The 25,051-nt window shown below is 49.8% G+C and overlaps 1 protein-coding gene across 8 annotated transcripts in view; it reads left to right on the top strand.

The window, feature by feature from the left end:
• DIS3L2 (DIS3 like 3'-5' exoribonuclease 2) overlaps positions 1-25,051 on the top strand; it is a 385,604-nt gene that overhangs the window by 233,188 nt on the left and 127,365 nt on the right. For all 8 annotated transcript variants that reach the window (XM_070070055.1, XM_070070058.1, XM_070070061.1 and 5 more), the window contains one exon: positions 13,099-13,178. In XM_070070055.1, the coding sequence (XP_069926156.1) occupies positions 13,099-13,178 (80 nt within the window). The remainder of the gene's footprint in view (positions 1-13,098; positions 13,179-25,051) is intronic.

Genomic DNA, 25,051 nt, shown 5'->3' with positions numbered 1-25,051 from the left:
GGACTTGCCTCTCTCGGACATATTAAGAAATATCCAATTTGAAGAAACTTGATACCAGAACTCTGTATGTGGATTTTCAGGTTGAGAGTGGAAAGTTGTCAGATTTGGATGCAGTGCTAAAATGAAGTCATTGTCAACTTAGTCAACTGTAGAGAAACTTTCTCTTGAAGAGATTTGGGATAATTATTCAGCCAAAAGTGCTTCCAGGGTGTTTAAATCTTAAGATAAAGTCTGAAACTCAGAGTAGAAGCAGAGAAGTCTCAACTTCCATTGAAAGAGAACTTCATCTAGCTTTATTTATTTAACACCTTTGCTTTTAGTGAATTCCTGGCCCATTGAGTTGTAAGTGTAGAATGGGGGTGCTCCCTTTCCTGCTGTCATAAAGGATCATGGCCAGTACCCCAAAATAGAAGACAGGTTAGCAAGTAGAAAGCGTAACAAGCTCATTTGATGGTAGTTCTATGTAACATGAGAGCCTTCAGACTGGAGATCCAAAGGCCTGGAGTGAAACACCCAGTTTTATACTTAGCTTCAGTGAAGCATGGCCGACGTGCAGAAATATGATTGGGTAAGAAAGGTGTGGTGTAACACTGACCCCCCTGAGGAGGGACCCCAGCAAGGCCTGCTAAGATTCTTGTAGGCCTCTCTGGACAGCATTCCTTCCCCTGGTATGGGACAGGACCCCTTCTGGAATGGGGGTTTCATGACCTACACTCAGACAAGGTAGGTCGAGGAATTTCTCTGTGGCAGCTGTTGCACAGAAAGGGGGCGGGGGAGTTCAGGGTAATTTTTTTAGATTTCATGGCTGACTCTGGGCAAAGAAGTTTGGGATTCTGTGGCCTGCCTTGTGGAGGAGGATCCTAGTTTCCGTTGCTTGCCTTGGGGATAGGAGAAGGTCGGGGAGCAGCTTTGCTTCCGCTTGCTTCCGCATCTACTTTTGGAGCCTTCACTTGGGAGCAGTGTTCTCTGAGCCCCAGCAGGGCCTCGGGTCGCAGTTCTGTGACTTTGGGCAAGACACTGAATCTTGGAGTCTCCATGTCCCCATTCACAACATGATATTGAGTCTTCTCAAGAGGCCATTTCTAGGCCATTTCTAGGCGATAGAGAGGAAAAGTGTTTTTCACGAGAGTAAGATTTCCCACACACTGAAGGCTTCTGCCTGGTTTAGACTTGGGAGATTTTGCACATTCTGTAGAGCTTGTATAGAGCTTTTCATGTTTAGGCTCTTAACACTCTGTATTTAGGGGCTTGCCTATTTGATCATTTCCTGGAGACTTACAGTCACTTCTTTTTACCCAATTTTAAAACTTAATTAGTATCAGTCAGTATTGCTATAGCCGGGCCTAACGTAACCTCACTCTGATAGTCTAAGTCTGGATTATAGGAAAACTGCCGTGCCAGAGTAAAAGCAGAGAGATGTTCGGAGAGCACTTCCAATTGAGACTTTCTTTATTCCGCAGTATGCCTGTGGGCAAACAGAGCCACGTTCTGAACACCAGCGAGCCTAGACTTAAATCTTCCTGGACAGGAAGTAAGAGTTCAGAGGCCAGGCCACCTTTCCCTACAAATTCTCTTGGTCGAGTTGTGCCCGGTAGTTCAGTGTCTTCGGGTAAACCAGCTTGGCGGGTTCGGGGCTTTGCCCTGACTCTGCTGTGTGCCCACGTCCTTCTTCCCCCACGGTTCGCTGTGGCTCACTTCCTCCCCACCTCCGAGCCATCTTCTAGTGGCTCCTTGTTGAAGCTTACCCTGACTGTGCTGTTTATGAGGGTGCTTTCATTGTGATCAGCTCTCCAGTCCCCTGCTCCATTCTAACATTTCTTTTTATTCCCCACCATAGCATTTATTTCCTTTTATAAAACAATTTGAATTTTTTTATAAAACATTTTTGTTTATTTTCATTTTATTTGAAAGGCAGAAAGACACACACAAACAGAGAGGGAAAGACACAAAGATAGAGAAAAAGATCCTCCGTCTGCTCATTCACTCCCCAAATGCCCACAACAGCCAACCCCAGGAGCCCAGAACTCCAGCCGGACTCTCACGTGAAGTACTTGACCATCACCTCTGCCTCCCAGAATCATGGGTGAGAAGGAGACGCAGAAGCAGAGGAACTGGGGCTTGAACCAGGCTCTCCAGTGTGGGCTGTGAGTGTCCCAAGTGCAACTTAAAGCAGGGCCAGATACCTGCCCCCTGTGCACTTGATTTCTATGCTATTTATTCTCTGCCTCCTCCCCCACTAGAGTACAAATGGGTAGGAATCTTTGTCTCCACTCAGACGCTCCCCAAAACACCTACAGCAGTAGATGCCCACAGTCTAGTTGTTGGATAAAGGAATTCTGGCTTTCTTTTCTCCTGATTTCTCATTCTTTCTTCATGTTGATGTTCCGCATGATTGTTCTTGACACACAAGGGCTACATTTACACACAGTTTTAAACTATTTAGAAAAGAAAGGGACGGGCATGTTTCTTGGGAAAAGTCACATTTGATGGTCTGTATGGTATAAGAAGAGCCAGCTAGTTCTTTGTGGCTATAAAGGGCCATTCTACAGTCTGAGAATTCTGACGGTTCTGATTCAGATTTCAATTCATGTGTGAAGGTTCTTTCTATCTGAAATTGAATGGCACGCCTAATGCAGCTAAGGACTCTTCTTCCTTCCTCTGCTCCTCACCCGACGTATTCCAGATGTGGACTGACCTGATTGGTTTTGGTTTGGAGGCATTTGGGTGATAAGATTTGGATGAGGGTGACCTTCCAACACCAATGAATCTATGATTCTGGTTCCTGAACTCATGGGGAATGAGTTCTAGGATTTATTAAGTGAGGGGGAAAAAAAGCCAGATGAAAACAGAACTTAGAATATTTGACTACTTGTATAAAAAGGAAGGAAAAATAAGAAAAGATAAGCATAATTGCATCAAAAGGTAAAACAGAAATAGAAAGTATAGGGGCTGGCACTGTGGCCTGAAGCGCCGGCATCCCATATAAGCGACAGTTCGAGTCCCAACTGCTCCACTTCCAGTCCAGCTCTCTGCAGTGACCTGGGAAAGCAATAAAAGATGGCCCAACTCCTTGGGCCCCTGCACCCACATGGGAGACCCGGAAGAAGCTCCTGGCTCCTGGCTTTGGATTGGCACAGCTCTAGCCGTTGTGGCCATCTGGGGAGTGAACCATCAGATGGAAGACCTCTCTCTCTCTCTCTTTCTCTCTCTCTCTGCCTCTCCTCTCTCTGTGTAACTCTGACTTTCAAATAAATAAATAAATCTTTGAAAAAAAAAAAAAAGAAAGTATAAACCTGAACATTGGAACAGTTACCTACAGGGGACAGGTAGGAACTGGGCAGCAGGAAGAAATGGGAGTGAAACTTCTGAGTATACACACAGTTGAGCTTTTGAATCATCTAATGTTTTAAATATTCAACATTAAAATAAAAGGAGATAAAAGCAAAATTTCTAAAATTAAAACAAAAATGAGCGTACTGCTTGTCAAAGGTATGACATCAGTACTGCAGAAAAAAGCACCCATGCCACACCCAGTCCTCCTGTGAGGGGCTGGGAGGCCAGTTGGATCGCGCACCTTGCATTCTGTCTGTTCTGTGCCTTAGCACTGTGTGACCTGCTGCTGTCACTTCGCCTTTACAGCACTAATGATTCCTTGGGTTTCCCCTGTATTACCAGTGTCTTCTTTCACTTTCACTGCTAAATTCATGATTTGCATATCAAATTCTGTCAATGTCCTGTGAGCAAATTACCTCACTCTTGGTAATACAATACTGATAGTCTTTAAAAGATTTTTTTATTGTTACTGATCATAAATGTGAACTGGCTTAAAGAAAAAAGAATTCAAGGAACTTTTGAATACTCTAACTCTACAGCCTTAGAGAATATATTCCAAAGATACGCGTTCAGGGAAACCTTGAACTTCACTGGTTTATTGTTGCTGATGGTATTGGAGTTGTAATTCTAAGGCTGTTTTGGAAATGGGGGCTCACATTGGGTAAAGGAACATGCAGATATGGAGGGGGAGAAGATGTGGAAGAGCCCTGTGGTGTTAGATTTCAGTTGGAATCTCAGTATTGACACATGATTTTCAAATAGTATATTAAGATAAACCACAGAAATTGCCAGATTTTAGGCCACAAATTGTCAGATATCAACAATTCCGTATGATTAAACCCAGCGTTTTCTAACTGCTCGCAGAAAAGCCTAGGAGCAGTAATACTGCAGAGGTGCTGAGCGGGTCTTTCTAATGCCTGATCCCAGTTCCTCAGGACCATCGCCCACCAACCGAGAAGCGGAGCTCCTTAGGGGAGTAGGCGGTTAGAAGTTTGGGGCAGGAATTGCACCAGGTGAAACGGAACCATTTTATTGTGCCCAAAAATACTGAAGTACTCAAAGACTTGTGGGAGCAAACCCCACAGATACCTGAGGTCTCTGGAGAGGCTCCTGCTAGCCTAAGTTGGGATAACTTACATATCAAAAAATAGTAGTGGGTGGGCTTTGTGGCCCAGTGCTTAAACTGCTGCTTAGGATACCCACCTCCCGTATCACGGTGCCTAGTTCAAGCCCAGCTACTCTGCTTCTAGCCCAGCCGCCTGTTAATGTGCCTGGGAGGCAGCAGATGGTGACCAAAGTAATGAGTCCCCGCCACCCACATCGGAGACACAGGTGGAGTTTCTGGTTCCTGGATTCATCCTCATCCAACCAAGGTTGTTGCAGGCATTTGGGGAGGAACCAGTGGTAGGAAGATCCTCTCCCTCTCCCTCTCCCTCTCCCTCTCCCTCTCCCTCTCTCCCTCTCCCTCTCCCGCTCCCTCTCTCCCTCTCCCTCTCCCTCTCCCTCTCCCTCTCCCTCTCCCTCTCCCGCTCCCGCTCCCTCTCTCTCTCTCCCTCCCTCTCTCTCCCTCCCTCTTTCCCTGTCACTCTGTCTTTCAATAAATAAATAAATCTTTTTAAATAAAAAGAATAGCATTGGTAATGAATATAACATTTAAAAAAAATTAGTGAATCCATAATGGCCTAAAAAAATGGGGGGGGGGGGGGGGCAAGGCAGAAGCAATTCTTTTTATCCCGAAGTCTCATTCCATAGGTTACTTACCTGATTTTTTACAAAGGGCAAAATAACAGATCTGGCTATTAGTACCTAACCAAGTAATCAACTGGGCGAGCTGACAGTTTGTACCTTCTGAAAGAATGCCTTATGAAGTCCACACATCATTTGTGAATTGGCCAAGCCAAAATGTACTCCCCAGATCTAGCCAAGCCTTTAAACCTAACTTTCTGTTTACAGAAAATAGATTGGTTTTGCCACTTTTGGCTCCTCCTGTCTCGCCCTCCTCCCCTGAAGCAGCAGTCCCCTAAATGTGGAACAGGAACACACGAACGTGATTCATTCCTCAAGACAAATGGCCCTGACTTTCAAAAACAGCCATGTTATCTTAAAAACAAACCAAAGGTGATAAGTGGACATTAAGCCAACGAAAGAGGTGTACCTCCCCAATGCAATGTGTGAACTTTGACCAGATCTGGGTCAGGAGGAGAACAGAAAGGGAGAGACACTGGCATGTTCTCTGTGGGTGGATGAGGGAGTTACAGACCATGTGGCTGTGGTGGTAGAACTGTGGGTCTATACACACACGTGCTAAAGTGTACAGGGCTGAAATTTTGTGATCTCTGCAATATACTTTTCTGAAGTTGAGATTGTTTTAAACCAGCAAACAACAAAATGCTAGCCATATGGAAGGGGAGGGGTTAAGAGAGAAAAAAGAAAGAAGGGGCCAGCGTTGTAGCACAGTGGTTTAAACCACCGAGTGCAGTGCCTGTGTACCATATATGGGCACCCGTTCTAGTCCCAGGTGCTGCACTTTTGATCCAGCTCCCTGCTAATGCACCTGGGAAAGCAGCAGGAGATGGCCCAAGTGCTTGGGTCCCTGTGACCCACATGGGAGATCCAATTGAAGCTCCTGGCTCCTGACATGCACGTGGCCCAGCCCCAGCCATTTTAGTCATTTGGGGAGTAAGCCAGCACATGGAAGATTCTCTCTCTCTCTCTCTTTCTCTCTTTCTCTCTTTCTCTTTCTCTTTCTCCTTATGTCTCTGTAAGTCTGTCTTTAAAATAAATCTTTGGGAAAAAAAGGAAAGCAAATAAAGCGAAATGTTACCATTTGATGAATCTTGATGAGGGGTATACAAATGTTTATTTTACTTTTCTTTCAAATTTCCTAAAAGTGTAACATTTTTCAAATGGAAATTGTGGGGAAGAAATTTAACTTGAGCATGTTCTATGTGTTTGAAAAAATAGCTTTGCTGGCCCATGCCTTGATCTGTGCTCTCCCCGTCCCGGGCCAGCCTTGTCCGGGGGTCTGTTCTAGTCTGTTGTTCTTGGAAGTGTGAAAGGAGGCACAGAATGGTGAGAGGTCCATTGAGTAAGTGAGTAAATGAAGTAACAGACGTGACTGTTTCACTTGGCTCTGATTGCGTCTCATCTCGTTACTGTCCTTTAGTAAGTAGAGGCGCCTCCTAACTACACTGACTTAGTTTCCAATTTTACCAAACTTGAAAACCTTCGTTCAAGTAAGAGGCCTGGCCGGAGCGCTGCTTCCTTTCCTGCTGCTCTCTGCGTGTCCTCATGTGTGTTCCTTCGTCTCCACGTGGAGCGCGGGGGTGGTAAGTAGGGCAGATGCACCAAGGTGGCTTTCTGCTCCGAGTAGACCTTGGCCTTGTGTCTTGTGCAGAATCTGTGGTTCGTGTCTCTCAGTCTCGGTAGAACCGAGTGAGAGTGCTAAGACATCCGCAGCCGCCATCAGGAAAAGGAAAAGCTGCCCCTGAAGCAAGGAGGGTGGGTCTAGGGGAGTGATGAGCTCAGCTCGGTGAAGTGGAGGCCAGGATGACTGTCCTGGGATGTCCCATCTACCTGGGCTGTCTGCACTGGTGCTCCTGGGCACACGCTACTGTGGATGAGTGAGCCAGTTCTTTAGTTGTCGCTCCTGCTACGAGTTACTCAGATTTCTGGTTTCTATGTAAACTGTAATACCATCTAATCTAAGAAGGTGTTGGAGTGAAAGTTTTGTTCTTTATCCTCTTAGTATTATTTCTTAAATTTTTTCCATTCCTTTTCCTCCATCCACCATCATTGACCCAGATCCTCCCCACCAGAACTGCTTGCTAGCAAGGAGACAAACCCGGAGTCACGGACAGAGGAGGGCCTCTATAAATTTTGTGCATCTGGAAATGGTCCCTGAACCACAGTTTGTAAAACACTGTTTTATGAGAAAAGAAGATGGGATGAAGACAGAAAAGGACACCCTTGGAAACAATAACACTGTGGTGTGACCACAGGATTAGACGCCAGGAAGTCATGAGTTCTAATCCTAAATGCATTTCCCAAGACACAGTGGCAAAATCGAGTGGAAAAGTGCTAGAGAGAGCCCTCGGTCATTTGTTCATTCATCTATCCATCAACTATTCATTAAATTTGTGCCTTCCGTGTGTTGGAAGGGCTGTGGAGACAGGCCTGTGCCAGAGCCAGCCCTGATGGTGGCTGGCTCCCAGCCTGTCACCATCATAAGACATGCAAGACATGTCCATAAGTAGCCACCAGTGTGCCAGGGACAGTGGCCAGTGCCATCCAGGGAGGGTCAGGTTGCAGACGTGGATGGGAAAGGTGGGGACAGATAGCATCTACGCTGAGGAGCCACCTGGGTTCAGTGCGAGAAAGGATGGCCAGGTCCTTTAAAAGCTAGGCAGGGCTCAGACCTTGGAGGTTGCTGGAATGAGTGACCCAGATAAGAACAGCACAGACAGTGTTTCAGAGACTGGAGGGCTTAGGAAGAATCTGGCACACGCGGTGCACATTGGGAGAACAGATTGGGACTGCCCAGGAGAGCTCTGAATCCTCTGCTGAATTTCTGTTTGCCTTGATGAGGAGTTGATGCAGACGTTAAGGTGATTAGTCTGGCAGCAGCCATGACTGAGGGGAGAACAGGTTCCATGATTGTGGTCAAGGCGTGGCCAGAATCCAGCAAGGTGCATGGTGACAAAGCAGACAGCTCTGAGGGCGGGGAGGAGATGTCCGGAGGGAGAGGCAAGGAGAGGCAGGGTCACGGAGGAGTGCAGGTGGCCCAGGAACTTCCTCTCTGTGCCTTTGTTCCTCCCTGGGGCTCTTGCCAGGTCTTGGGGATTGCAGGAAGCTTCTAGTGACTCCTCCTGTTCCTTTTCCTGGACCAGTGGCTTTGAGTGAGCAGTCTTAGAAGTTCTCTGTCGCTTTAAAAAGTTCTAAGCCCTTCAGTCACGTGCCTCAGAAGTTTTGGTTACATAACGGGTTGCTCTGAATTGGGATTCTGCAGCCTCATGAGCTGGAGCCTCCTCCTTTCCCTCCCCCACCCGGCGCTGTGTTTTCTGTGGGTCAGGGTTAGCTTCTTTCTAACCATTGTTGCGGAACTCTTGAAATATTTGCTCTCGCAGGTTCTGAAAGCTGGCAGGCCTGGCTGCTCCCTGTAGGTTGTGAGACCAAAGCCTTCCAGAAAAGGAGCCAGTAAAATCCCAAGCATGTTACCAGAGTGTAACAGCTGCCCGGTGCACCGCCCCCGTTGCCCCCAACCCCGCCCCGGGCGGGTGGCGGGGAGGGCTGGGCTCCCAAGTGCTGAGGCCAGCAGCTCCCGGCCGGCCACTGTGGCCCACGACCAGAAGGAGCCGCATGCACCACATCGTGGCCTATTCGTAATCGTGGCGATGACAACAGATTAAATCACTGGCTCTCAGCGCTGAGGGCTGGGGTTTGTCAGGGTCACTCACTGTTCCCTTGCTTCTCCCAACTTTCCACGGTGAGAGAGAAGTTTGGAGCCCACTGCTCCGGCACAGATCCTTGTCGGGACCGCTCCGAGCTTTACCCTGAATGGGAGTTTGTCCTCCCAGTGGTCTGTGTCTTCCTTCCAACTTCCCCGACACATGATTCTGAAACACTGTGATCCCTCAGTATACACACGTGTTCATTTACGCCCTGCTTTCCCCCAGGTTCTGGGGTCCTAGGAGGCTTCTAGTGGTCTTTTCCTGGACCGATGGCTCTAATAATTTAAGAATGTGATTTGTATATATGAAGAGGAAGAGTAGACGTATCCAAGGTAAAGGTTAGTTCACAAAATTCAGACTAAGTAACATCTGCTAAAAGCAAGGTGTAGTTGTTTTATGAGTTTCCTAGCAGTCAAAGTAAGGAGGGGACTTTATCAGGAATAAAATTCACATGTGTATAAGACACAGCCAGAGGAAGAGGATTCCTTGTACCGTATAAACTCACCCCGTCAGCGCTCCTATGGGAGCCTTACTCTTTTTTTTTTTTTTAAGACTTATTTATTTTATTTGAAAATCAGAGTTACAGAGAGGGAGAGGCAGAGACAGAGAGAGGACTTCCATCTACTGGTTCACTCCCCAAATGGCCACAACAGCCAGGGCTGGGCCAGGCTGAAACCAGGAGCCAGGAGCTTCATCTGGGTCTCCCATTTGATGCAGGGGCCCAAGCACTTGGGCCACCTTCTGCTGCTTTCCCAGGTGCATTAGCAGGGAGCTGGATCAGAAATGGAGCAGCCAGGACACAAACTGGCGCCCATATGGGATGCCAGCACTGCAGGCCGCTGCCTTACCTGCTGCACCACAGCACCAGCCCAGAGAGCCTTCCTCTCGTGAGCTTCCCCGATGTGAACAGCATAGCGCTGGGGCAGGCTTGGTGGCACAGCCCCTGTAGGACAGGCGCTGCACTGGAGGCCTGTGGAGGGTGTCCCAGTGCCCCAGTGCGGGCTGCTCCCACGGCGCCTCCCTGAGGAGCTTGCTGCCGGGAGTTGCTGACGACAGAGGCGCCCAGAGCTGGCGCACGTGCGTCTGCTGCTGGCCGCTGTGAGAGGCTCTGAGCAGTGCTGCAGTTCAGAGCTCAGCCTCGCCTCGCTTCCCGGACGGAGGCGATCACAGACGCTTGAACCATGCGCTCGGCACATTAGGTCAGCAAACTCTCTCGAGGCTGACATGCTGTCGGTCACAACCGGCTAACCCTGCCAGGGCCTGGAACTGTGTGACTGTTCCAATACAACTTTACTTTTAGGTACTGAAATTTGGATTTCATACAATTTTTTTTTTAACGAGACAAGGTGTGTTAGGAGCCCTGTTTACACTCAGATTCCTGGCGGGTGCTCAGGCTCGTTGGCCAGAGCAGTGTTCTTTTTTTTTTTTTTTTTTTTTTTTTTTTTTTAATTTATTTGACAGGTAGAGTTATAGACAGTGAGACAGAGAGAAAGGTCTTCCTTCCGTTGGTTCACTCCCCAAATGGCTGCTACGGCCGGTGCTATGCCAATCCGAAGCCAGGAGCCAGATGCTTCCCCCTGGTCTCCCATGCAGGTGCAGGGCGCAAGCACCTGGGCCATCCTCCACTGCCCTCCCGGGCCACAGCAGAGAGCTGGACTGGAAGAGGAGCAACCAGGACTAGAACCGGCGCCCGTATGGGTTGCCGGCACTGCAGGTGGAGGATTAACCAAGAGAGCCACGGCACCGGCCCCCTCATATAATTTTTATAGATCACAAAAGAGTATTCTTGGTTTTTCCAGCCATTAAAAAATGTAAAAACCATTGTTAGATCGCAGGTCATCTACAAGTAGGTGGCAGGCCAGACTGGGTCGGGACCTCTGATCAAGTCCTTGCATGGCCTGTCTTCCCGGTGAGCAGCCTTCTGGGTGCCACTCCTCGTGGTCCGGTTCTCATGTAGACGTCTGGGTTTATGGTTTTAGAGCAGATAAAACGAAAAGGGAGCAGAGAATCTGTCTGAGTGTTCGCAGGGTAGTCTAGGATGTTCCTTAGAGAGCTGTGGTGGCTCTCTTAAAGACGACGTGTGTAAGTGGACAGTGGAGCCTTGCTGTGTGTGTGTGGCTGGATCAGTTTTAGGCTGGAAGTGTCTTAGGGGGCATTATCCTTCCTTCACTGCACCCACAGAAAGCCTCAACAGAGGTAACCAGTCAGCCAGTGAAGTAGACCGGGGGCTGTGGCTCCCACCTGGCCCAGTCTGGCAGCGTTCTCCCTGGATTGTGGCTAGGGCAGGACAGGGGGGGTCTCCCTGGATTTTGGCTAGAGCAGGACAGGCGTGGGGGTGTGGCTGCATTCTTTCAGCTTCTCAGGATGTCATTATAATAAAAGATGTCATTTATAATAAAGTAGAAACAAAACATTCCCATCACCACAGCTGACATTTTGGTTCCAGTTACACAAGTATTTTTTATTGAGTGCTTGGTGTATATAAAACATTTGGCTTGGTTTTATGGGGGATGCTGAAAGAAGCGAGGAGCAAGCAGTTCCCTCTTTACCTTGTGAACCAAGGTCAAGGTCCTCGCCAATTTAGAACCGGTTGCCGTACTGTTGGGGTTTGTGTCACCACCCTGGCGTTTGCCTTAACATCCATTCTCTCATTCATCCATCGCCCTGGGTGGCAACCTGTGCTCCAGGCAGTGGCGACAGGGACCCCAGGGCGTGCTCCCCGAGGTTCCTTGGTGTTCTTGTTCTCCAGCACTCTTGCCTGCCTCCTGTCGTGTGACAGAACAGAAGCTGTTGCTGCATGTCCCAGGACTCCAGCCTTTGTGTCCCCTGCTTTGTGGACTTTCAAGAGTGACTTCTTTCACTCAGTCTAATCTTTGAGAGTCATTTTCAAGCTGTTGCGTATATAAATTCCTTCATGCAAGTTATTGTTTATATGAATAATTTTTCCTTTTCCTTTCTAAATACCATTCCATTGTGGAATACAACAGTTTGGCTATCCACTTACCACTTAAGTTTTCTTTTTAACATTTAAGATTTCTGGAGTGCTGAAGTACATTAAAATCAGTGTATGTTTTTAATGTGGTGGAGTTTTATTTTCCCAAAAAGCTACTATTGAATTGGTGGTGCATCTTAGAATGAACGAACTGCCTGAGAATCCAGGTACTGTGGTGGTGAAGCATCGGTGTGAGAGCAGAGAGGGTCATCTGGGTTTCCTAGGAGTGAGGGAAGGGGCAGTCAAGAGAGGCCCTGAGCTGAGAGCTTTCCTGGCTGCTCCCAGCCTCGGAGGGCTGTGGGGAAGCTTTGAGCAGAGGCCACCCCAGAAGGGATGTCTTGAAGGAGCCCCAGCTCCTTGTGGTCAGTCCCAGGGTAGCCGTTGGCAGCATCCGTGATCCCGGAGCAGAGAGGTGGCTGCAGCACTGCTGGTGCTGGGCGGAATGGGGGAGAACGTGGAAGAGGCCAGTGGGAGCGGGGCTGGGGGGGCCGTCCCTGCGGCACACGCCAGTGTCCAGGCCAGTTCCTGGGTGGGAAAGCGTGGCGTGCAGAACCAAGGACAGCTGCTGCCAAGCTCTGGGCGAGCTGGGTGGGCGTGTTAGAGGAAACCGTAGACAAAATGAGAATGTCGCGGAGCTGCACAGATACCGAGTGAGGCGGACGTAGGGGTACAGTGCACTGCTAAATGGGCACGGGGTGTGCCAGCTGATATGAACTTGGGTGAACTGTATGATTATTTGATGGAAACAAACTGTGGTTTGGGCTATCTCCATGTAGAAGTGAGGGTATTACAGTTAGCAGTGTGGCCCAGAGTTTTTTGCCACTCTTACTCTTGGGTTCCATCTCCCTGGGCCACAAGTCTGGTGACACTCTTTGGCACACCCCCACATTTTAGGTAGAGAGAGCAGACAGTCGCCTGCATGCAGAGCCTTGGAGAACCGGCCCCTTCAGCCACGGGGCAAAGTCAGAACCTAGCACGGGACAGTAATTGGCCCAAGGGACTTGCCCTGCTTGCCGCCTGGCTTTTTTCGGGGAGCCTCCTCCGTGGGAGGTGCTCCTTTGCACCCACTCACACCCATGTTTGCACCAGGTCAAGGAGAGGTAGGTGCCGGTTCCTAGAGGGGACTGAAGGACTCCCTCCATCGGTCTCTCCTCTGCCTCCAGTTTCACTGAAGAGCCCCTTCTCAGATAGAAAGCATAGAAGTGACTCCTCACTTTGTGTAACAGCACATTTGCAAAATGAACTGTTCTTTAACACTGTGCCGCAGTGGGTGAAGGGTCTGTTACTTGTGCCATTGCTAATTCTGTCCTCAATCTCTCCTAGAAAAGACTGTATCTTCACCATTGACCCATCAACTGCCCGGGACCTCGATGATGCCCTCTCCTGCAGGCCACTCGCTGATGGTAGGGTGGAAACTTCCGTGCCGCTGCTCTAGCAGGCAGTCTGCATACCCGTGCCTGTGCTCCCCACACAGCATGATGTGTGCCGCTGGGTTGCTTTATTCCTCAATTTGCCGCGGCCTCTGAGCCCTCACAGCTGTGTGACTTTAAGGTTGTGTTCCTGTGCTGACCTCGGTGAGGGTGGGAATGAGGAATGGCCTTGTACTGGGATCTGCCTTGGGACTTGAAAAGGTGCTAGTGAGGGTGGAAGAACTAATTCCTGGCTTTGGCCCTTTGGTTAGTTCCATTTTGGATGTACGGTACTGTGGAAAGAAGGCTCCCATGGGCCGTGCTTGGAGAGCACAGAGTTCTTGCCCTGAATTTAACTCCAGACTGGGGAGATGCCAGGGGTACCTCCCAGGGCGTGCTCCACATGGGTGGTAGGGACACCTGCCCTACGAAGTGCGTCTCCTGGCCTGAGCTGGAGAACTCTGGGTTACTCCCAGTAGGTCTTCAATACCCAGCCTATTGCAAGAGGAAGACTGTTAGAGCCTCCTTAAGCGTTCTTGGAGAATGTTGCTAAGCAGGAAAAGGCAGGGTTGGGGCCAGTGGTCTTTGGAAACTATGATGGGGGAAGAGAGCAGCAGCTGACTTTCAGAGGGCACGTGTAGGGTGGAAGAAGAGTAAACCCTATCGAGCCCTTTGCTCTGTCCCCCAGGAGTTCTGCTTGTAGTCCCTGGCGGTTTCCTGCCGCTCTGTGGAATGGGGTCTGCAGAGGTGACTCTAAGCATTGGCCACTCTTGGAGATGGCCTTGTTACTGACATGGCTTTGACAGTTGCCCACAGAGGATCTGCACCCGTGCAGTTTCAGTCTGTCATGGAGAGTTAATGGCCCAGGGGCCTGGTGGTTTAACACATTGCGAAGATGCTCACAGCTGCCAGTGAGCCAGGTCTCCCGTGTGTTCAGTGTGTCATGTCGTCTCTCCTAGAACAGGCGGTGAAGCTTAGTGAAGAGGAGGCTGAGAGACAGAACACATCATTGCCTAAAAATGTGTTTATCTTCTTTCCATGGGAGTCCCCCATCTGACTGTGGGCAGAGCAACTCGGTATTTTCAATTAAGGATCATTGAAAGGAGGATAAAGCATAAAGAGAGAAAAGTCCCCATGGAAATTTTAGAGAAAGTGTCTATTTTTATACCCCAGAATTGGAACAGCCTGTTTACAAAAAGCAAAGGGTTCTTGGTCCTGAGCAAGCTCTGCCACGTGCGGAGGTGTGGGCAGGCCTGCTCTCTGCAGGCTGCCCGTCCCTGAGCTGCCGCGTGAAGAGTGTCCCCAGGCGGAAGGGGTGGGGCACAGCTTTGCTCTGGTAGTGGTCTGATGCTTGAAACCTGTTGCTTCATTTACTCTGTCCAGTTTTATAGTTGTTCATGGCAGCAGGGTAAGTCTGCTACCTGTTACTCCAGCTCAGCTGGCCCGCGAGGTGCTAGGGAGCAGGTGCGTGTCCGGTCCCACTCACTCTCCACCCTGGGACTTTGAGTCTGGGGTACAAGGGGGCCTGCAGAGGTTTTGTGGAGGAAAGAGTAAAACGTGTGTCAGGAAGGGTAGACTAGGGAGAAATTGCAGACCGAAGACTCCTCTTTATCCGTCAGACAATGGAAAGCCAAGCAGATTGTTCAGGAGAGCAGTCAAAATGGGGACAATCCGTTGGCAGTGCAAGAGGGAAGGAGAGAAAGCAGGGGCTGGCGAGGAGTCAGAGAAACGTGCAGTGGTGTGCAGAGAAAACCGGACTGAGCTGGTGGCCGTCTCGTGGGGGCTGGGAGGGACAGATGTGAGAAGGGATAGTGACCGATAATGAAGACTCGGTGGACAGGGATGTTGAAATTGAGGGCGAGGAGTCCAGGGTGGTGCCAAGATCTCAACGTAATGATGAGGGAGATGGCACCCCTGCATTGACATGGGGAGGCCGGGAGGCCACGCTGGGGAGGGAGAGAGGAGCTCGTGGAGGGGACCCCGCTTCCCTCTGGGGCCATAGCTGTGCTCTGTCAGTAGCCTGATGCTTGGAACCAGTCTGTCTGATGACATAGCTTTATGGGAGGTGCTGCAAATCCTCCTCAGAGAGGTAGAGTATGAATAAGCTAAACAAATGCAGTCTATACCGCTGCACACAGCCCCGAGGAGAAGTATTAGCAACACACCAAAATGCCAACATGACTTTATTAGGATGATGGGGTCATAATTGCTTTTTCTCTAGTTTCCAAATTTTTATACTGTGGTAGTAATAGTTTTATAATGGAAAAAAAAGTTTGTAATAAAAAAATTATGAGGTGCCAGAAATCTCAGGCTGCCCAGTAGCCCACTGCCCCAGGTGGTCAGGGACTTGCACCTGCTTGGTTTTCCTGCATTCCAGCAGAGGCGTACATCTGTCCTTTTGGCCGAGCCGCGGAAAGGAGACATGGAAAAGGAGTCAGCAAAGGCTCTGAGCAGGCCTGGGTCGGTCAGTCAGGCGTTGTGGTGGTGGCACTTCTACAGTTGGCCTTGGTGACAGCCGTTCCTGCCAGGGCCATTTATCCAGGGAGATGAAAAGTGAAAGTCGGTTCCAGTTTGGATGGGGGTGAGGTTGGCTAAGTTCAAGTTCTGTTAGTTACCAGTTCATGTCGATTCTTGCTTAGAGGAAAAAGTGTTTAATGTGTCTAAGAGCAAGTGATATTTTCTGGGCATATTTATATCATCTATAACCATTTTTTATTTAAAGAAACTGCTGTATAAAAGTTAATCTTGGGATAGGCACTTGGCCTAGTGGCGAAAATGCCAGTCAGGAATCTGCATCCCATCCCGGAGTGCCTGGGTTCGAGTCCCAGCTCCAGCTCATGGAGACCTTAGGAAGCAACAAGCGATGGCTCACGTAATTGGAGCCCTGCCAGCCACACTGGAGATCTGGATCGAGTTCCTGACTCCTCGCTTCGACCTGACGGAGCCTTGGTTATTGTAGGCATTTGGTAAATGAGCCAGTAGGTGGGAGCTAACTCTGTCAAGTCTGTCTCTCTCTCTGCCTCTCAAATAATCTAAATAAGTAAATAAAGAAATAACAAAAGTTAAATTTTCCTTTGGTGCAGTTGAAATCACTCGAGTGAGTATTCTTGGAGTAATAGAACACACACACAGGAACTTCCTCGTTAGTCTTTCCTGTAGAGTTCAGATGTACTTCCAGGACTTGTTGCCCTACTGCTGTTAGGTACCCAGCTTAGGCCGTCAGTCCTACGAAGGACAGTGACTGCTTGTTCACCAGTAGCTCGTAACGCCCCTCGTGGAGTCTTAGCTTTGGGAAGGTTCTACTGGTGATTTGCCACTTCTGTGAGGGGAAGAACGCTCCCAGGAGCATGCCCCAGCAAATGTGGAGTCTTTCACTTTTTCTCAAGAAAATATTGAACAACGCAAGTGAGTAGCGGTGGTGCTATAGTGATAACCCAGAACCTAGAGACGGTAAATCACTCGTTTCAGCGTTTTATGACTGTAACAGATCACTTGCAACACACCTCACAGCTGAGCTCAGCAGTGCAGTGTGGGAATGCCACGGTTGTCAGATCACCTCTGGCTTTTGAATTACTTCTGCAGCATCCACGTATTGAATATCCAGATTGCAGCTGAACTCTGCCTTAAAGGCAACTCACTCTGCCTTGTGATGCTTGGCTGGGGAAATCCTACCCTGTAGTGACCTGAAACGCGCTGTCTCCCTGTACTTTTCTACCTCTACTCCCGTGTGTGCTCCTCGGGCCCTGCAGAGCTAACCTCGTGTCTTACGTGACAGCCCCGACACCGGATTGCAGTTAGCGTGTGACTGCCCTTAGCTAAGCACCTTGCACGTCCTGTGGCTTATGAGGTGTGAGTCCATTTCCCATGTCAACAGAGTCCCTCTGCTTTACGAAGTCTGCGTACGTGGCTTCTTGCCCGTCAGGGCCTACGGGCTGTCTTCAGGCCAGATCCTCTGAACTGGACAGAATCGGGGCCAGAGTCATGGCTTCCCACTCTGTGCAGTTGAATGAGCACTGTTGCTTTGTAGTGCCCTGGAGTCTGAGAGAGACACGTCGGGACCTTCATTCAGCTTCTGGTTGATCCGGGCTCCCAACAGAACCTACAGGAAACTGAAGTCTGCTTCTCACAGGTGCGCTTTGCCATTGTGTGCAGTGGGCTTATCCTACCCAGGCCCTGGAAACGAATGAATGGGAACGACCAAGGACCCAAACTGCAGACAGATGCGGTTTGTTTTTGGGGTAATGAAAATGTCTGAATTTAGATAGTTGATAGTTGAATAACTTGGTGAATATATCAAAAAACACTCGGGGGAAGAAGTGGATGGATGAGTGTATGAGAAAGTGAGAGACTCCACCGAGTGGCTTCCCAAGGAAAGGGTCTCCCAGGCAGGGGCCCCACAAGCACAAGGCGCGTTGAGCAGTGAGCAGTGGGCAGTGCAGGCAGAGGCGCCAGGCAGAGGAGAAGGGTAGCCCGTGGCTTAGAGGGCCCGCGCAGTCGGAGCCAGCGAGAGCACCGGCGCTGCACAGGTGTCTGGGAGCCAGGTGGAGGCACGGTGCTGAGGAGGTCTTGCTGGAGACGAGCGAGCGCGCCAGGCGCAGCAGGGCTGAGGGAAGGCCGCAGGGGATGACGGAGACTCAGGTCTGCACAGGGAGGAAAGAGGCGAAACAGGAAACATACAGGGGCTGGGGTGACTCATGGGGTCGGGGCAAGGTCTCATCAAAGGCAAACTCAGAGGCCAGCAGAAGGCCAAGCCTCTGACCCACCGTCCACTGTGGCCATGGAAGTAGTAGGAAGGACAAGTGGCCACACGTGGGGACGAGGCGCACGCGGGGCAGGAAGGGGCTTGCAGGCTCTGTGAGGAGTGGGATTTAGGCTCCGAGGTTGAGGATGAGCAGAGTGTTTTAAACAGGAGCACGTCGGGTTCCTGTGTGCAGGAGGGAGATGGCGGTGGCTGTGAGATCCTGTCTGCAGGTGGGGGAGATCGCGGTGGCTGTGAGGAGGCTGGGCGAGACCCACGTTGCTAGGGTGGCCCGGGCAGCAGGCGGCAGGTTCCCCAGGCGAGGCCAAGGCAGCGGAGCGAGAATCGCAGCTGCGGGAGCCTCCCTGTGTGCCTGCCCCTGTGTGGCACTGACGCAGGGGTGGCCCTTGTGCGCTTCGGTCCCTGCTCCACACCTGTCCTGCTGAGGGTAGAAGCCCAGGGTCCTTTTTGTGCCCTGCTGCTCTCTCCAGCAACCCGCCCTGCCTGCGTCGCCCGTCCCTCTCTTGCCCACTCCGCCTCGTGGCCGCCTCTTTGTCCGCAGACGTGGCCGGCTGCTCCTGCTCTCGGGTCTCTGCTCAGCGGTCATCTCAAGGGGCCCTGCCTGAGCGCCTGTCGCACAGCCTCCCCGCCCCTCCCCTGCGTGCTGTGGGTCTCCCTGCCTTCATGGTGAACTCGTGCCGACGGTGTGACTCGTGGTTGGCACATAGTTGGCGCACATGGAATGTTTGTTGAATGAATGAGTAAAACGAGTGAATCAGTAAACCTTCGGGTACTGGAAGTAAGGGAGGAATCCAGGATGACCTTTCGGTTGCTCTCTGGCCTGCATACTTGGAAAGTCGGGAACCCTGGAGGGGAGCCAGTTTGGAGGTAATGACGGGAAGTTCAGTTAAGGATGTGTTGAAGCTGCAAGACCTGTGAGACATCCAGGTCGGAACAAGGGGCAAGTAGAAGAGATGGAGTTCTGGGGTCATCAGTGCGTGGGCCTGGGACACAGAGCCTTGGGAGAGGTCACGGTTCCAGAGGACAGCCCAGGCCTGACCCCTCCAGTGGCGCCCCACATCAGTGTGATGACCAAGGCTGTGAGGCTGGGAAGAGGGGAGGCAAGCAGAGGAGCAAGGAAAGACATAGGCAGAGCAGCCAGAGAGCGGGTCACGTCACGGGGCTGGGCGAGTCAGCTGGGAGGGCCTAGAGGGCCTTGCTGAGACCAGCGTCCGAGACCCGGAGTGTCGGGAACTGGAAACCACGGGTGCAGACCACCTAGGCGTCCAGGCTGTGAGTGGTAGGAAGGGCAGGGAGGGAGATGGTAGAGCATGGGCGTGTTTCTGTATTGAGAGAGAGAGGATGACAGAAAATTCAGTGAGAGACCATTTTACAAGGTCTTGGAGAAGCAGGTAGGAAGTGGGGCCCAGACATGCAGAGAGGCACAGCCCTGGGAGTGGGCCCCGACAGTTCCACTCTTGCTGTGAGGTGGTGAGTGGGGCCGTGGGAACAGTGGAGGACTGGATGGGGAGCCGTAGCGAACACTGCTCAAGTGTGCGGGGAGCGAACCCTGTGACGCCATCAGGGGGACAGTGAGCCTCTCTTCGGTATCAGCCTCCTGCGTGTGGGAGCGGAGGCTGCAGTGAGCTGTGGGGGGACCGGCTGGAGGGAGAGCGGGGAGGGCGACAGGACCGATCGCTCGGAGCCCGCGTCCTCTGCGTCCCCTGCCACCCAGCCAGCCTGCGGTGTTGGAGAAGAATGCAATCACGCATGGTTCCTCTGCCTCTCAGGTCTGTCGCTGTGGCCTTGTCGACGGCTTCCTCCCCTCCTCGCCGTCTGCCCACCACCTTGCTACATCATCTTTCCTCCACACGACACACGAGGACCAGTTCATGTCACCGTTGCGCTTGTAGCGTGGTTCAGGTGCACATTCCTAAGGTTTTGGTAACTGGAGCCCTGTGAGAGAGTTCTCAGCCTCGTCCCCCGCCTCCCACTTCCCGCCCTGCGTCCCTGCACACGCACACACACCCAGCAGGGTCTGGCCAGTGCATCGGCCTCTCCTGCCTCCAGGCCTCTGCCTGCTCCCAGCCCTCTGCCTGCGAGGCCTTGCCCCCTGCCTTGTGTGGTGTCAGATGAACTCTTGCCCCAGGGTGCCAGACCTCTGGAGCTCCCCTTTCTCCTGGCAGAATGGTCTGTTCCCACTTGATCCTATCAAGCTCGCAGAGTAAACATCGTCACTCCTGGGTTAAGTTCCTCTGCTCGCCTCTCCCGGGGGCAGGGCATTCCTTGGCGATCTGTGTCCTGCGCCTTGTGTGGACTGTGATCCGGTCACAGATGGCCAGGCAACCCATTGCGTGGCTTCAGCGTTTCTCTCTTGTTTCCTGCTTTGGGCCTTGCATTGTCCTTTTTGTTTCTGTTGTCCTTTTACCCTTAAGCATGTGGATTGCCTCTGGCTTACTTACACCCTGACAGATAAGCCTGTTCCATGTTCTGTCCTGCAGCTCCATTTCTCTGAGACTCGGATCATCAGATTCTACTTCATACTCACACCGTGTCTGAGCTGGGATGCTGGGCCAATCTTCTTGCCTGTGATTTTCTTGTGTGAGTCTCTCTCTCTCTCTCTCTCTCTCTTTTTAAAAGATTCATTTATTTATTTATTTATTTGAAAGGCAGAGATACAGAGAGAAGGAGAGAGAGATCTTTCCCTGACATGGCCACAATGGCCAAGGCTGGGCCAGGCCAAAACCAGGAGTCAGGACCTCCGCGTGGGTCTCCCACTTGGGTAGCAGGAACCTAAATACTTGGGTCTCACACACCACCTACCAGGCTGTGTTAATTCGAAGCTGGATTAGAAATGGAGGTGGGACTCAATTCCCATTGGGGTGCAGGTGTCCAAAGTGGTGGACAATGCCTGCCCCAGGAAAGTCTAATTTTAAGAGTTTTAGAAGGAAATAATAGAATGGGAGTAAGGGAATATAATGACTGATGATGTTTGAGAATCTATAAAAGGTGTGACTCTTCACTATTGAAAACACAGTAAGATTTTGGCAGAATAAGTAAATGAAATCCAGGTCTAGGTACGTTGTATTTAAAGAATATCTGAAAATCAGCCAGAGAGAAGACATACTGAAGCTGACCTCTCAGTAGCATCAGTGAAGCCAGAAGATGATGGGGACCTGTCCTCAAAGTGCAGAGAGAGGGAATAAAACATTCAATTTAAGAATCATTTGTATAGCAAAAATGAGGTTTTAATAATGAAGGCTGAATAAAGACATTGTTACTTGGCCGGCACCGCGGCTCACTAGGCTAATCCTCTGCCTTGCGGCGCCAGCACACCGGGTTCTAGTCCCGGTCGGGGCGCCGGATTCTGTCCCGGTTGCCCCTCTTCCAGGCCAGCTCTCTGCTGTGGCCAGGGAGTGCAGTGGAGGATGGCCCAAGTGCTTGGGCCCTGCACCCCATGGGAGACCAGGAGAAGCACCTGGCTCCTGCCATCGGATCAGTGCAGTGCGCCGGCCGCAGCGCGCCGGCCGCGGCGGCCATTGGAGGGTGAACCAACGGCCAAAAGGAAGACCTTTCTCTCTGTCTCTCTCTCTCACTCTGCCTGTCCAAAAAAAAAAGACATTGTTACTTTACTGTGGTAGAATAGATACATGTATCATAAAATTGGCTGTTTTAAGCATTAACTACATCCACGAAGTTGTCCACCATCACCACTATTTCCAAAAGGTTTTTTTTTTTATTATTTTTTATGTTTTATTTATTTATTTGAAAGGCAGAGAGAGAGAGTGTGTGTGTGTGCTTCCATCTGCTGGTTCATTCCCTAAATGGCTGCAACAGGCAGAGCTGGGCCAGCATTCTGGAACTCCAACCGGGTCTCCCACATGGGTGGCAGGGAACCAAGTGCTTGATCCATCTTCATTGCTTTCCCAGGCACGTTAGAAGGGAGCTGGATTGAAACTGGAGCAACTGGAACTCAAACTTACTGTCATATGGGATGCTGGCATCTCAGGCAACAGCTTAACCATAGCACCACAATGCTGGCCCCTTGAAAACTTTTTCATCATCCTAAACAAAATCTCTGGAATCATTGGGTGATAATCCCTCAGCCTCCAGCCAGTGTAATCTCTAATCTACTTTCAAATAAAAACATTTTTAAAAAGCCAAAAATTGATAATTAACCACCAAGAAGAATGAAAATGATCAAAGAAAGGTGGTTGGAAAGATAGGCAGGAGCAATAGTAAGCATGGAAATATTTAAACAAATTGATCATATGAAGCAATATCTAACTTGTAAGATTAAAAAAAAAACAAGGGGTAATTAATACGTGATGATAATAGAATATACTGACAACTTGGGAAGGAATGATAAGAATTAAAACATTTTTCTTGTTTGGGAGGAGGATAAATTTACTGATAAACCTTAGGATTTATTAAGTACAAATTTTAAAATTTCTAGAGTAACCTTTAAAATAGTTCCGTTATGGGCAGAGAGCGTATTTATTATCTCATTCCTTTTCAGTGTATCAAAGCTTGCGTTTTGGCTCAGCGTGTGTTTTTTCCTGGTGCTGCTGTTGAGGACTGCGTGTTGTACGTGTCAGCACAGACGAGCGAGACGACCTCGTCTTCTAGGTCCTCACCACTTCTGTCCACTGGAGGAGCCTGTGGAAGCCTCCAGGTGCAACTGGGGGCTTCCTCTGTGGTTTCTGTGAGCTTTCCCGTGGTCTACTCTGAACTGCGTAATGAAGAGTGCAGGGGGGTTAGGTCCTCACAGGGCACCCCGATCCTTTATCTCCAGCGTCTACTCGATATTACTGTAGCCACTTCTGCCTTCTGATGACTGGTTTTTCTGTTTTTTCTTTTACGTATTTCTTTCTTCAACTTTTTTTTTTTTTCTGTTTTGGATTTTATGACCAAGTTGTGGGCAGAGGGGTTCTGATACGCATTTGTAATCCATCCTTTGACTTGGCACCTGTTTCTTTACATTAAAGTGTGTTTCCTATAGACAGCTTTTTTATCCAGTCTGTCTCTGCCTTTTCATTCACATTTTTAACTGCTTACATTTAATTTGACTTTAGGAATAGTCATGTTTAAGCCTGTGCTCTCACTGTTTTCTAGCTGTTCTTTGTTCCTTGTATTCTTCTTTTTCTGCCTTCTTGTGGATTCCATTTTATCTTCTCTATTTGTGTTTATATGCACTTTTTCATTTTATTTCTTTAGTGGTTGTTCTAGACCACAGTTGCTCGACATCATTGACATTTTAAGCCAGGTAATTCCTTGTTGTGGGGGACTGCCCCCTGGATTGAAGGGTGCTTAGCATTTCTAGCTCTTCTACAGTGGGTGCCAGGACATAGGCCCCCCCAGATGTCGCAAGCAGAAGTGTCCCCACACACTGCCAGGTGTCCCCTGAGTATCACGGTTCTTGACTCAGTCTAGAACTCTAACGTTCCTCTTCCCCTCCTCACGGTCTTCCTCCGAGTAATATTGCACCACTTCACGTGCGGTGTGAGAATCTCGCGTCAGTGTGCCTTCATTTCCTCCTCCTATTTTGGTTCTGTTGTTGTCATACATTCACTTTTACATAAGTTAAAAATCTACATTAGATCTGGATTATTAAGATAGCTCTTAAATCCACATATATTTGGAAGTGCATCGAGTATTTTTAAATAACCCATGAATCAAAGAAGAAATCCAAGAGAGATTGGAAAATAGTTTGTCCTGAATCACATTGCAAATATAGCATAATCAAATTGGTGAGATGCAGCTAAAGCAATGCTTGGAAGAATAGCAGGTTCTCATATTTGAGCCTAGACTTCAAATTTCTGATCCCGCACATTAAGGATCTTGGGGAGTAGCCACCATCCAAACAAGCAAAAAGTCGAACAGACCAGGAAAGCAGCAGTTCCCTTGGGTCCGTATGAGAGACACAGGACGGCCTGCTGCCCCAAGACTGCAGAGGCGGCAGGTCCAGAGTCTCAGCACTGGCAGAGCCTTGGAGATTCGTGAGCAGAAACCACCGCAGCAGCCGTCGTGGCAACAGGGAATCCGGAACTGGGACTGTGCGCTGCTGGCGCAGCACGTCGCAGAGTCAGACTCAGGGGATCCAGCCGAGCAGGGCCCCATGCCCAGGGAGTCACACCTCCAGGAACACAGTGCTGTTCTCACAGAAAACACTGGCAATAAAGCCTCTGTTCCCCCACCCCACCCCGAAAAGAGGGAAGTGGAGTAGAATATGTAGTATTGAGAGAAAAAAAAAAAAAAAACAACCTTGAATTCCGCACTCTGTATCCTTCCAAGTGAAGGAGGAGTGGGCATTAGCCTGGGGGTTGGAACACTGCTTGTCGGAGCTGCTGGGTTTGCTCTCTGGCTCCTGCTCCTGATTCCAGCTTCCTGCTGGTGCTGACCCCGGGAGGCAGCAATGATGGCCCAGGCTGTTGGGTTCTTGTCCTCCAAGTGGTTGACCAGGATTGCATTACTAGCTTCTAGCTTCAAGCGCTGGCCCAGCTTCCATAGGTGCAGGCATTTGGGGTGCACCACAGGGAGCTCTCCATAGCTGTTCTCTTTCAGTGTCTTTTGATTTTCCTCTCTGTCTCTCTAACCCTTAACTAACTAAAGAAATACTTTAAAGTGAAGGAGAACACTTTCTCCAATAAAAAATGAGAGAATGTGTTGCCAATAGACTGCCTTGTAAGGAATGCTAAAAGAAGTTCTCCAGAGGTAAAGAAAATGATAGAGATCAGGAACTGTGACCACGTATGGAAGAAATGAGCACTGAAGGAGCCATAAAGATGATAAAGTAAGAACCAGTCCTTTTTTTCTTAATTGATCTAACATAAAAATCAAACCAATAAAGATTAGCTTCGCAGGTATTTAGTGGTAAGGGGAAGGTGTGAGTTACTGTATGGCCCGTGGGCCCAGTGATGACCCAGAGCATGGGCACATCTGTTACAGCTGCAACAGTCCATGCCACTTTTCCTGCCCAGAGAAGTAGCCAAGACAAACGACTGGACCCCGCCGTGCCTTTCACAGGTGCTGTAGTGGGAAACAGAACTCACCTGTGGGGATGGCCGGGATTCCCTTTTCTGCCTTTGCACAGAATACCACAGAGAGCTCTTTACCTCGTGTCCGTAGT

The sequence above is a fragment of the Oryctolagus cuniculus genome, chromosome 3, assembly GCF_964237555.1.
Source record: "Oryctolagus cuniculus chromosome 3, mOryCun1.1, whole genome shotgun sequence".
Lineage (NCBI taxonomy): Eukaryota > Metazoa > Chordata > Mammalia > Lagomorpha > Leporidae > Oryctolagus > Oryctolagus cuniculus.
This window is presented reverse-complemented; position numbering and strand designations above follow the sequence as displayed.